The sequence below is a fragment of the Mastomys coucha genome, unplaced genomic scaffold (assembly GCF_008632895.1).
Source record: "Mastomys coucha isolate ucsf_1 unplaced genomic scaffold, UCSF_Mcou_1 pScaffold15, whole genome shotgun sequence".
Taxonomy (NCBI): Eukaryota; Metazoa; Chordata; class Mammalia; order Rodentia; family Muridae; genus Mastomys; species Mastomys coucha.
The window spans coordinates 113296002-113309327 of NW_022196897.1; the positions used below are offsets into that span (position 1 = coordinate 113296002).

General features: G+C 41.6%; 1 protein-coding gene across 8 annotated transcripts in view; it reads right to left on the reverse strand.

Moving 5' to 3' along the window:
• Positions 1–13326, reverse strand: part of Nphp1 (nephrocystin 1) — a 52356-nt gene that overhangs the window by 25973 nt on the left and 13057 nt on the right. For 2 of the 8 annotated variants that reach the window (XM_031371841.1, XM_031371837.1), the window contains exons 5-10: positions 8640–8847; positions 6718–6819; positions 4641–4762; positions 3803–3845; positions 2670–2754; positions 933–1027 (exon numbers count right to left, since the gene is read on the reverse strand). In XM_031371841.1, coding sequence (XP_031227701.1) covers positions 933–1027; positions 2670–2754; positions 3803–3845; positions 4641–4762; positions 6718–6819; positions 8640–8847 — 655 coding nt within the window. Of the gene's footprint in view, positions 1–932; positions 1031–2669; positions 2758–3802; positions 3846–4640; positions 4763–6717; positions 6820–8639; positions 8848–13326 lie in introns of all 8 variants that reach the window. The other 6 variants (XM_031371840.1, XM_031371836.1, XM_031371839.1 and 3 more) reach the window with 3 other exon arrangements.

Below are 13326 nucleotides of genomic sequence, written 5' to 3' on the forward strand. Positions count from 1 at the left end.
TTTTCAAGACAGGGTTTCTCTGTATAGCCCTGGATGTTCTGGAATTTACTCTGTAGACCAGGCTGGCCTCAAGTTCAGAAATCCCCTGCCTCTGCCTCCCAAGTACTGGGATTAAAGGTGTGAGCCACCACTGCCCAGCTCTATTGTTATTATTACTAACCACCCATTTTTACATATGAAAAACTGAGGTAAAGATAGAAGACTGGAGAGGTGGTTCAGTGGTTAAGGCCCTGGTTGATCTTCTAGACATCTGGGGTTAAATTCTTAGCACCCACATGGTGGCTCACAACTGTCTGTAACTCTAGTTCCAGAGGACTCAACTCCCTCTTCTGGCCTTTCGAAGTACCAGGAACACATGTGATACAAAGACATATGAGGTCAAAATACACACAAAAACATACATAAACACACACACACACACACACACACACACACACATATTTTTCTTCAGGAAAAAAATGGCAGGGGGCTGGAGAGATGGCTCAGTGGCTAAGAGTACTGACTGCTCTTCCAGAGGTCCCTGAATTCAATCCCTAGCAACCACATGGTGGCTCACAACCATCTGTAATGGAGTCTGATGTCTCCTTCTGGTATGTCTGAAGACAGCTACAGTGTACTCATATACATAAAATAAATCTTCTTTTTTAAAAAAATGGCTGGATAGTTGGAGTTACATAGTAAGACCTTGTCTCAAGAAAAAAAAAAAAGAGAATGGTTAATATATAAAGTTAGAATTAGTTCTTTTGTAATGAGAGAAAACAACAGAAAAAAGGAAGATAAATGAGGCACAAAGTTTCAAATTATAAAATATCTTCCAGAAATATAGAGTATGTTCTCTGCAATGTATTTGTCAATTTGCATGCTATTTACATAATTGCCACAGGAGAGATACTGGACACTCTCATTTGACTAACAGTGACTACTACACATACCGTGCCTGCCTTAGCATCCCACATTAGATCTCTGAAGGCCAGCTGTGATGTTGTGAGCTCTGGCTGCAAGAAGTAGCTTGCTCGAAACTGGTTCCCTGCTGAAACAACATTCTTTTTATTTTCTTACAAAAAAGAGAGCTGAAATTCAAAACCCTAAATCCATACTGTTACAGGACAAACTTAGCAAAAACTTTCTGAAAAGCCATGCACTTACTAAGAGCTCAGTCCCTGAGACAGACATACCAATATGTGTTTGTATATTAAAACAAAGCACAAAACTTAGACAGAAAGATCACCTTAGTTGGGTGTATTAGCACACACCTTTAATCCCAGCACTCAGGAGGCAGAGGCAGTTAGGTCTCTGAGTTTGAAGCCAGCCTGGTCTATGGATTAAATTCCAGGACAATCCCCGACAACCCTCTAAAAAAAAGTAAAAATCACTTCAAGGCTTTAAAAGAGTTCTAAAGGTTTAGACAAACAACGTGCTTCAAATACTTGTGTAAAATGTAAGAAATCTGTAATCACTAAACACCAGGGTCCTCTAACTCTCTCTGCAGCCACAGATGACCGGAACTTCTGGCCCTCTTGTCTCTGCCTCCCGCATGCTGGGATCACAGGCCTACAACCACAGAGTATTTATTAGAGAAAGCACTACTTATTCAAGAAACAGTTTTAGAGCCCTTGCTCTGTGCCAAGTGCTATGCCCTTAAAGCCACAGGACTAGGTATCCTGGTAACACTGATGGGGCAAGTACCAGAAGCAGGAAGGCTGGGAGAGGTTGGCTATAGATACAGGGAAGGGCAAGTAAATAAGAAGTCATGTTTGTGTAACAAAGAAAGGAAATGGGAGCCAGAGCACCATGCATCACCTGCCCTCCATCGCTGCCACAGGGAGGATGAGGAGAAGATGAACTCAAGAAGGTGAGGTTCAGGGTTGGGGAGACAGATCAGAAACTTGCCATGTGAGCTTGATGACCTGAGTTCTATCCCTCAGAACCCAGGCAAAAAAGCCAAGAGCAGTGCAGTGACACACACCTGTGGTCCCGTGCTGGGGTACAGAAGCAGGGGATCCCTGGGGCTTGCTGGCTAGCAAGTCTAGCAGAATTATGTAAGGGGCCTTGCTTCAAAAAATATGGTAGGGCACAGTTGAGGCAGACACATGGTGTTGACCTCTGACCTCAGCACAGGTACACACAGAATCAAATTCAGCCCTTCTCTCTCTCTCCCTTTCCCTCTCTCTCTTTTTCTCTCTCTCTCTCTTTCTCTCTCTCTCTCTCTCTCTCACACACACACACACACACACACATACACACACGCAGGGGGTAGATTCAGTATTTTCAACTTGTTTGGGCAATTATAGAAGAGTTAGCATCCAGCCTTGTCTGTTGAACTACAAGAATACAGAAACTGGGGTGCTAGTGAGATGGCTCAGCGGGTAAGAGCACTGACTGCTCTTCCGAAGGTCCTGAGTTCGGATCCCAGCAACCACCATGGTGGTTCACAACCACTCGTAATGAGATCGGATGCCCTCTTCTGGTGCGTCTGAAGACAGCTGCAGTAAATTACGCCAGAGCGAGCAGGGCCAGAGAGAGCGGGCCAGCAAAGGTCCTGAGTTCAACAGCAGCCACACACATGATGGCTCACGGCCATCTGTACAGCTACAGTGTACTCATACACATAAAATAAATAAATCTTTAAAAAAAAAAAAAAGAATACAGAAATTGAAAGCCTGTGTTACCTTCATCCAGCAGCTGGGAGAGTGTGGAAGGCCGGAACCCTGCAGGAATGGCTCCCATTGTGGCTAACACGTCAACAGTGTTTATCTGCTGAAGAGAGGAAAATGAAAGACTTGTTGTTCCCATTCCTCTTCTTGCCTTTGTAAAACTTCAACACTATTGCAACTACAACCCCAAAAGGGAAATACAGACCATACAGACTGTGACGTAAGAAATACTGCAGTGGGGGCTGGAGAGAGGGATCAGCACTTAAGAGCACTGAATGCTCTTCCAGAGGTCCTGAGCTCAATTCCTGGCAACCACATGGTGGCTTACAACAACCTGTAATGGGACCTGATGCCCTCTTCTGGTGTGTCTGAGGACAGCTACAGTGTACTCATATACATAAAATAAATAAATCTTTTTTAAAAAGAAGAAAAGAAAAATGAAAAAAAAGAAAAAGAAAAAAGAAATACTGCAGTGCAAGCCCAAATTCCTCAAGGGTGGCACTCATCCTTCTCATAGTGACTGGAGAACGGAGCTCTGGGTTCTAAATTAGCTGCCAAAGTATCCCCACTCCTGTCAAGGTCCACAGCACATGCCACCAAACAAATGGTGACCACTGCACCTGATAGGCACTTTAGAAGCAATGGATGTTGTGTGCGTGTGAGTACTGCCCACCAACTCAAAGCACACCCTGGTAACTAAGAAGGGGAACCAAGAGTGAGGAAGCTACTCACTACACTGCTAGTGGGGGTGATCTGTGGGGTTGGGAGAAATTTCAGTGTTAGATAATTTCTGATTGACAGAATGATGGGTAATTTCTCACTCTGATGTCTTTTTAAATGTCTTTTTTTAATAGCTCAACTTTAATATTCCAAAATGATAGAAAATCATGTAGGAACACAGAAAAATCCCAAGCTCTCAAGTCATATCACAGATGAGATTCTCTACTTCTTATCCAAAAGGACCTAATGAGAATGCCATTTGCATCATGGGCCCACGGAAGCAGGTGTGCCTTATGCTCCCACCTTGTACCTGTTGCGATCTCTGACACCCTCCCGATTCTGTTCTGCCCTGAACTCAGTCTGAACTACTAAGTAACAAACCAAATGTATCTCACTTGTCCATCAATTATGGATACTGGGGTACCAACCTCTGAGATAGCTTTTCGGACAGCACTCCAATGGGAATCCGTTCTAGGAAGACAAAGGAGCAAGGTCAGTGCAGGGACCAGTCGTGCCCAGTGCAGGGACCAGTGATGCCCAGTGCAGTGCCCAATTGTGCCCAGTGCAGTGACCAATTGTGCCCAGTGCAGGGACCAGTCGTGCCCAGTGCAGGGACCAGTCGTGCCCAGTGCAGAAACCAGTCATGCCCAGTGCAGGGACCAGTTGTGCCCAGTGCAGGGACCAGTCATGCCCAGTGCAGTGACCAATTGCGCCCAGTGCAGGGACTAGTTGTGCCCATTTCAACCGGCAGCCAAGAACTAAGTGTGGAACCACCAATCAGTTCTGAAAACGAAATGGTCTTCTCAGGGGAGGCCCAGCTAGGGCTAAAGGCCCTAAAAGATTTACAAAATTAAAGTAGCAAAACTTGTCTTCATTTCAAGAAATGTTGAATTATTCATAACAGCAAAAATAAAGCCAAAAGTTTCTGAAGCTGCAGATGATTTAGTTGCCATGCAAGTATGAGGACTTGAGTTCAAAACCCTGGAGCTGGCATAAAAAGCAAGGCATGCTAATGCATATTTTTAATCTCAGAGCTGGGGAGGTAGAGAAAGCAAGGTCCCTGGGACTCACTGGCCACCCAGCTTAGACTATTGAGCCAGCTCCAAGGTCAAGGGAGACCCAATATCAAAAAGCAAGGTGCACAGCTCCTGGGATACACTATCCAAGGTCCCCCCCCACACACACACATGCACTACACCCACTAACACATGCTTGAACATGTACATACAAGTTTAAGCCACCCCAATGCCCTCTCCCACCTCCTACCTCTGCTTCACCTGGGCTCCATCTGCAGTTTCATCCACCACCTCCACATCCTCCTCACCATCCTCCTCACCGCCCTCCTCGCTGTCTTCGCTTGATTCCAGTTTGTCTTCTTTATTATAGGGCTGAGAAAATTTGGACATATAAAGTGATTTTCAGCCAATACAAAATCAAACACCAAAAATATCAGTATTTAGCATAGATGGGGATATTTTTATGTAAAGCTTATAACACGTGTTTGGTAATTTCACTATTTGAAAAAAATGACAGACAGGCATGGTAATTGCACAGGTTTCCCAAGTTGACATGAGTGAGTCAGGAGGATCATGAGTTTTAGCCTGGACTGGGCCTCACAACAAGATCCTGTCCAAGAAAAATAAAAACAGAAGAAAGAAGCAGCAGAAGAAGAAGAAGAAGAGGAAGAAGAGAAAGTGGTAGGAGAGGAGGGGAAGGAGGAGGAACAAGTTTAAGTTGCATATCTGTCTAGTCAGATGGAATTTAAATTAAAATTAAGAAAAAATCAGTAAAAGTGCTAGAAAAATTAGTCTTGGAATGAGGATGCCCTTTTTAGAAGTAATACCAAATGTAAAACCAAAAGTCATAACTGGAAACACAACACTGATAGATTTAGCTACCAAAAATACACACAGCTGAAAGCCAACAAAAATATCAAACACAAATGTCTGAAGGGTAATATCTTCATTAATATTATAACAGCTGTTATATTCAATAAGGAATGATACAAATAGGTAACAAGGAGGGTTAAGGCTTCGGTAGAATTAGAATGTTAAGGCCTAAGTAACTGTTACCTGGCTAACCTGCCATTTTGTGCTGTTACTAATATTAGAAGGAAACTTTGTCCTATGTTGTTTCTGCTGTTATTAGGAAACTTTCTCGGGCCCAAGTTGATTACGTATCCTGTTACTAGGATGATCTGTGTTCTTGGAAACCAATCACAATAGAAGTCAGTTAGAACTGCTTTGTGTAGTTACCTACACTAACTCAGATCCACACCAACTACCCAGCAGCACTTCTTGCACCTATGTATGAGCTTTTAAGGTATTGCTGTATAAGCTGCCCCTGGGATGGACCCCAACATAAGAGACACACCTGCATCTACTTAGAATAAGACTTCCACTCCGAGTAGGGGTCGAGTAAAGTTTAAGTTCCCAAGAGCTCCCTGGGAACTGACATCCTCCTTGGCAGAACAGACATGTATGTGGGTAACTGACATCGTGGTTGGCAAGTTAAGGCATGAATTTTATACAAGGCAAGTCCCCTGCCACAGCTGGATACCCCAACCAACAGGAACAGGACAAATGTACAACAAGGACATGTTCCTAAGGAGATGCCCTATCCCTAAGTCCTGAATGATGGAGTAACTTGGCACAGATGTCTGTAGATCGCAGGCTTAAAAGCCCCATAGGATCTTGAGTCAACATTGAGCTCCCAAGCCTGGACTGCAGCCCTGAGCCATCAGTCCTGGGGCCTATGCTCAATAAATTCTCCCTGTCTGATTGAGAGCTGTGCTCATGTGGTTTGTGAGGCATCTTCTGGACTCCAACAAGGAATATAATAAATGCAAATAAAACTATAATGAGGTTGGTTTTGATGACCACAGCCAGCACTGTCAAACATACAAGAAAACACTCTCAGGTAATGGCAAATTGGTAAAACAAATCAAATCCAAAGATGGCTTTGTGGGCCATCACAGCAGCGGCTGCCTCCCCATCTCTGTTCTGAAAGCATTTCTGATTACACCAGGCAGATCTCTGGGACTTGATAGCCTATGTATGTCACATGCAACCCAGTGAGAGACCTTGACTCAGAAACTAAGGTGGACAGTAATTGAAACAGCACTAACCCAAAGCACCCTCATGATGGGAGAGTTCCAGGGCTCACAAGCATGCCCGGGGTGTGTGTGGGTGGGGGAGGGGACTGGTAAGCACATTTCCCCTACTCATTGTCTCTTTAAAATTAAAGCTATTCACTTATCAACAAATCGGAAGCACAACTCTATGCTCATTACCATCAAAATGGCAACACTTGAGTTGGAAAGGTGGAAATGATCAGGACTAACCTCCAAGTAGGTCCTGGGAATGAGACCCTCAACTCCTTCAGCGTCCTTAGCCAGCCACCAACCATCAGGCTTCTTTTCAACTATACGGAGAATGTCACCTTTCTTAAATGGAAACAAATTAGAAACTGAACAAAGACTATAAAGCCATGAATGAATATTTCATTACAAATGCTTCAATGCTTCAAAAAAAAATTTTTTTTTACAAAGGTAAAATGAGCTTATTTAGTCCCATTTAAAAGAAAAAGAAATAAATCTGTAACACTCTACTACTGACTCTGTGACTACAAATGAACCACTTCACATGAGGCTTTTATTCAAGTGACAAGCACCTTTTCACTTTTTTTTTTTTTTTTTTTGGTGTGTATGAATGCTTTGCCTGCATGCATATCTACGTATCACATGAATGCCTGCTATCTATGGAAGTCAGAAATGGCTTTGAGTTCCCTGGAACTGGAGTTACTAAACCCAGGTCCTCTGTAAAGGCAGCAAGTGCTCTTAACTGCTGAGCCATCTCTCCAGCCCGTTCACTATCATTTTTAAGGCACCATGCTTATGTTAACACTTGGATTATTATATAAGACATTTTGGATTTTGCATCTCTCTTTGGACAATATTTTTCAGAAGCAGCATGTGAATCCTTGAGGAAAATCAGTTCTGTGAAATTACATTAAAATTAAACCCTATGCTGAAGCAAAAATAGTACTTATCTAATATATTCCAATTAACATTTTGAATGACATTTATGCACACAGAAAAATATAATCTACCAGCTAGGTATGGTAGTGCATACATTTAATGCCAGCATTCAGGAGGTAGAAGCAGGTGGATCGCTTGAGTTTGAGGGTAGTGTAGTCTATATAATGAGTTCCAAGCCAGCCAGAGATTATGAGAACATGTCAAATATACACACACAGACAGATCTATCTATCTATCTATCTATCTATCTATCTATCTATCTATCTATCTCATCTTTAATGAGCAAAGAGGTTCTACCATTGATGATATTGAAAAACAAAGTCTTTCTTAGAGTATCCATTATGTCTAATATTGATGGCATTCTTCAGAATTTAAAAATAATCCTATGAACTAAAACATAAATGTATAAGTTTTATAATATACTTATATATCATATTACTCATTTGTTATTTAATTCTGAAAATAGATGACTAAAGGACTAAGATGAGCATATTCTTTAGAGTTTTCACTCATGTTGATGGCAGAACGCCACAAGCTTCTTTAAGAACAGCAAGTCTCAGGGTGAGGCTGACTCGGTGGGAAAGTGGCTGCCTAGCACTTGTAAGGCCTGCAGTTTGCTCTCTAGCACTCAAGAAGCAATACCCTGAGGGGGTCTTAGGGAGGCAGGTTGGAGGGGAGTGTTTTGGTTTTTTGAGGCAAGGACTCATCATGTAGCCTTGGCTGGCTTGGAACTCACTATGTAGACTGGGCTGGTTTTGAACTTACATCTGTTTGTCTCTGCCTCCTGAGTGCTGGAAGTAAAGGCCTAAGTCCATTGCCAGGGAATGGACTTCAGTCCATTGCTGAAGAAGTGTCTCTAATGACATGAAGCATGCCTGTTGCCACAAGCTGCAGGCTCTGCTTGGATTAAGTAATTTCATGCATATCATAATTATAAAATTTACCCTTATTAGGAGTTATCAAAACTGCAGCTATTTTTCTTTTTCTTTTTCTTTTTTTGTTTTGTTTTTTTGAGACAGGGTTTCTCTGTATAAGCTATTTTTTCAAAAAACAAATCTTTAGAAGGGGTAATTTTAATAAGAGAGCCTCCAATTAGTGCTACTTAGATGTTATGATTATTTTTCTGAAGATGGATTCTTCTCAAGACTGTAACACAAGCACACAAAGCTTTTGTACTGTCAGTCATGCAGTTACCCTGGCTAGTCTGCAGACATACTCCACCTTACCTTAAACGTCAGGTCCCCAGCCTGCTGAGCAGCGAAGTCCCCAAGAGCAATGTACGTGACAGTTTCTGCTTCTTCGGGGGAGGCTTGTTCCTGCTTTCCTTCCTCATCCCCTTCTGACTCTTCCTCCTCTCCACCAGTTTCTTCAGTTTCTTCTTCTTCATCTTCTTCAGTTGTGTCATCTTCCTCCTTGTCACTGTGTGCCTCAACTCTGAAAAACACTTCTATCAGGAGGACCGCCTGGAGTTGCATGGGGGCTGGGGGTGGGGGGGGGTGGGGAGGTGGGGGAGAAGGGCAGTTCTATCAGGAAGACAATGGGAGTTGCATCCCGACACAATGAGCAAGTGGAAAAGGCTTGTATGAACAAGAGCTGCTCCACATTTGGAGCTGGAAGTGGAAGGAAGCAGGAAAAGTGTGGCTGACAGTTTCCACCTTCAGGCTGAGCTTGCAGGGTGGGAGGCACTGAGGGTGGAGGAGGAGCCAGAGCTTGGAGCCTGTATCCAAACCCTGGAGTGGTCCCTGCATACACTGCTCAAGCATTTTATTCGGTGCAGACAGCATGGGCACAGGTTTCAGTTCTGCCTCTGCTCATCCCTCCTTGAATAAACGGGTAGATTATCTAGTCTGAGTGTTTGTAATGCTGGGATGGAACCGAAGGCTTTGATATGTTAGGCAAATGTTCTACTACTGAGCATAACCCCATTCTTGGTCAACCTGTGGCCTTAGCCTCCCAAGTGTAGGATGAGAGATATGTGCTACTACACTCATAAAGAGCCACAATTATTTCTCAAAAGAAAAGAAAAAAAAGAGAAGGAAAGGAAAGGGAAGAAAACATGACTTTTGTCTGTTGATCTAACCCACTGATTAGCTGTTCTTGTTTCTGCTGCTTTCTTTGTTCCCTTTCTTAGGTTTTCTTTGGTCCCTTCCTTTCATCTTTGTCTCCTTAAATCGGAAGCTCTAATTTTTTCTCAATCTTCTTTCCAAATTACTCACTCAAAGCTATACATTTCCCCTAAGCACCGCTTTGGCTGTAACTCACAAGATATGTTCATTTTTTTATTCATAACATGCTGTCACTGCAGCATTTTCTCTGACTTGTGAGTTATATAAAAGGTGTATGATTTAATTTGCAAACATTGGTGATTTCTATTTTTATTATTGAATTTTAATGTAATTCCAAAATTTCAAACAATATGCATGATACAGATTCAAATTTTAGAAACAAACTGACAAGTATTTTGTGGCTTTTGTTTTAATTAACAATCGATGTCATATGTGCACTGCCCTTGAATAGCAGCACACTGTGTCCTTGTGCACACAGATCTACACAGTCTACACCGATGTTATAAGTCAAGGTCACTGAGTATCATGGATTGATTTACTGGCCCACAGGTCTGGCAACTCTGGCTTTATACATTTGAATCTGTTGTTGGGATCATATTTCCCCTACTTGAACTTACTCTTCTATAAATACAAAATGTTCTCCTTTATGTAGTAAACACTTCTGGCCTAGATATCTACTTTGCCTGGTTAAAGTAACTGCCTTACTGCCTTTTGTTGGCATTTGCATATAATATATTTTCTAGTCTCTTACTTTGAAGTTATCTATAATTTGTCACTAATGTATAAACTCTTATAAGCAATATACATATTTGAGTCTATAAAAAAAATACAAAACAAACAAACCCAAACCCCAAGGCAACCTGACAATCACTCTCTGTTAAGCAGAATGCTATCCACTTACCTTCAACATAACTGTCTCAGTGACGACATCACAGGCATGTCACCTTTAGTTTAACACAGTGTCTCAGTAACGACAACACAGGCCCATCATCTTTAGTTTACTTCTATCTCATGTGCTACTTTTGTTGTTTCCTCTTCTTCTTTTTTTTTTTTTTTTGGTGAAGCATGTGTCTTTATTACATGTTGGAGCATCTTTTGGGTATATGCCCAGGAGTGGCATAGCTGGGTCCTCCGGTAGAACTATTTCCAATTTCCAGAGGAACCGCCAAACTGATTTCCAGAGTGGTTGTACCAGTTTGCAATCCCACCAGCAATGAAGTAATGTTCCTCTTTCTCCACAACCCCTCCAGCATCTGCTGTCCCAAGTCTTTTATCCTAGCCAATCTGACTGGTGTGAGGTGGAATCTCAGAGTGTTTTTTTAAAAAATTTGTTTACTGAATAATTTTTAGCATTCTACTTTATTGTTTGTATAGTTTTCTTAGTGTATGCATTTATAATATAATCTGTTATAGTCTGATTTGAATTCATGTTTCATTATCAGCAAAAATAAAAGAATCTCAAGTAGAATTGCACTCACCTCCCCTGTGCTGCTGCTGTGCTCCAAGCACACATGGCTAACTCGCTAGGTTTAGTTTTCATGTCTGAATTTGTCTACTTGATAAAATTGAACTAGCATGTGCAGTGCTTGTGTGGTCAGCTGTGGACATTTGCAAGGCAGCAGAAACTATGAAACTATGAAAATCTAAGCTTTTCTATTTTAGATGCCTTTCAAAGACGTTTGATTGTGTAAAGCAAAAGCTGTATTTGGGGTACTTATGATAAGATATGCATATATAGTTGGTTCCCCTCAGGCGGACCATGGCAGCACTCTCTCTCCCTTTAGCTCTTGTGCAGTAAACAGATGTCCTTACTGCGGCTGACTTAACATCATGTCGTCTGCATTTTTTTGTGTTGTTGTTGTTGGTGGTGGTGGTGGTATGCTTGCTGTTTAAATGTCTCCAAAATGGGTTGCTGAGTACTAGGAAGTGCTTCTAAGTGTAGAAAGCTGTGTTTTCCTTACAGAGAAAATACAGGGGCTAGGTAAGACTTTTCATGTGTAAATTATGGTTCTTTTGGCTTTGAGTTAATGTTAATGAATCAGTGTGTGTATGTGTGTATGTGTGTGCACACGTACTGTCTTTAAATAGAAACACATGCAAACAATATTGTGTATTACCCTGTTGTTGAAAACACTGTGACCAAAGGCTTAGAGAATTCTAAACTTCTATTTTTCCCTAAGTATAATTGCTAAGTAATCTCTAATTCAGTATCCATAGCAACTTTAGAAAACATAATTATTACAAATAATAAGGCTTTTGACTATTGTGATTGAAATTTTTATGTCAACTTGATACAAGCTAGAGTCATTTAAAAATGGAAGAGGAAAGATCAATTGAGAAAATGTCCCCATAAGACTGGGCTGTAGGCAAGTCTATGGGGGCATTTTCTTAATTAGTGATTGATGGGGGAAGACCCAGTCCATTGTGTGGGTCACCCCTGGGCTGGTGGTGCTGAGTTCTATAAGAAGGCAGGAGTAAGGCAGTCAGCAGTACCCCTCCATGGCTTCTGCATCAGTTCCTGCCTCCAGGTTCTTGCCTGACTAGAGTTCCTGCCTTGACTTCCTTGGTTGGACTGTGGCTCATGATATGGAAGATAAATAAACTTTTCCCTCTTCAAGCTGCCTTTGGTTATGAGTTTCATCACAGCACAAGGACCAACAATAGATCGTAAGTACCCCACACAATCAAAACATCTTTGAAAGGCATCTAAAATAGAAAAGCTTAGTTTTTCATATTTTCTTTTCCTGCCTTGTTTTTGCTATTGCTGTTTGCTTACTTGCTTTGTTTGTTTGCTTATTTTTTTGCTTTGCTTTGTTTGTCTGTTTGAGACAGGGTCTCACTATGTAGCCTTGGCTGCCCTAGACTCACTCTTATAGAAAAGGCTCACAGAGTTTGTCTGCCTTTGCCTCATATTGTTGGGATTAAAGGAGTGTGCCATGACACCTAGCTCATATTTACTTTTAAGATAGCAGCTCTTCACTCCTTGCAAACTAGATTTCTATAAGGGGTAATTTCCCTGCAGCCTGAAATGAAAGGCAAACTATACAGACAGGTTAACAACTTTTCTCAGCTTTTGTCTCTCTGAAATTGCCTTTCACTTCAGTGTCTGGAATTTGCTTCTTCTGCATGCAGAATTCTGGGTTAATGGATAATTTTGGTCCATTCAAGAGGTTAGAATTGTCTTTTGACTGGCATTCTTTTACTAATATGTCAACTATATCTCAAACTGTTACTTGTCACGTCCCCCAGATGCTTTTAAGATTTTCTATTTATCTTTGGTTATCAACACTATGTCCGTGTGTGTGTGTGTGTGTGTGTGTGTGTGTGTGTCTGAACAACACACTATCATCATCATCTCTCCTTCTTCTTCCTCATTCCCTCCCCTCTCCATCTTTTCCTTATCTGCCTCTTTATTTTCTTTTTCTCTTCCTCTTCTCCTCCTTCCTTTTTTCCTTCTAGTGTATAAGATTAAAAATTTTGATCCTGGACTCTGGGTCACAAATTCCTTCCTTCAGTGTGATGTTTGCTATGAAACCACTCAGTGTTTACATTTTCATCTACTATAATTTTATCCCAGACTTTTCCTTCATCCCTGGTCTTCATTTCCCCACTTAACATCCCTATCATCTCACCTAGTGTATACATTTTTGTCTATAACTTGTCAGCATATTGAAAATGATTGTTTTACAGATTTTTTTTTAATCCTTATGTTTGGTCCATTTGAGAGTCTAGGCATTACTTCTCCTTTTAGTTATAAGCACGCTCCTATCTTTCCAGAGCTCTAGGCAGCATCTGATTTGTGAAGTTCTCATCTGTTATATCACCTTACCCAGCATGTGGTTCAGCT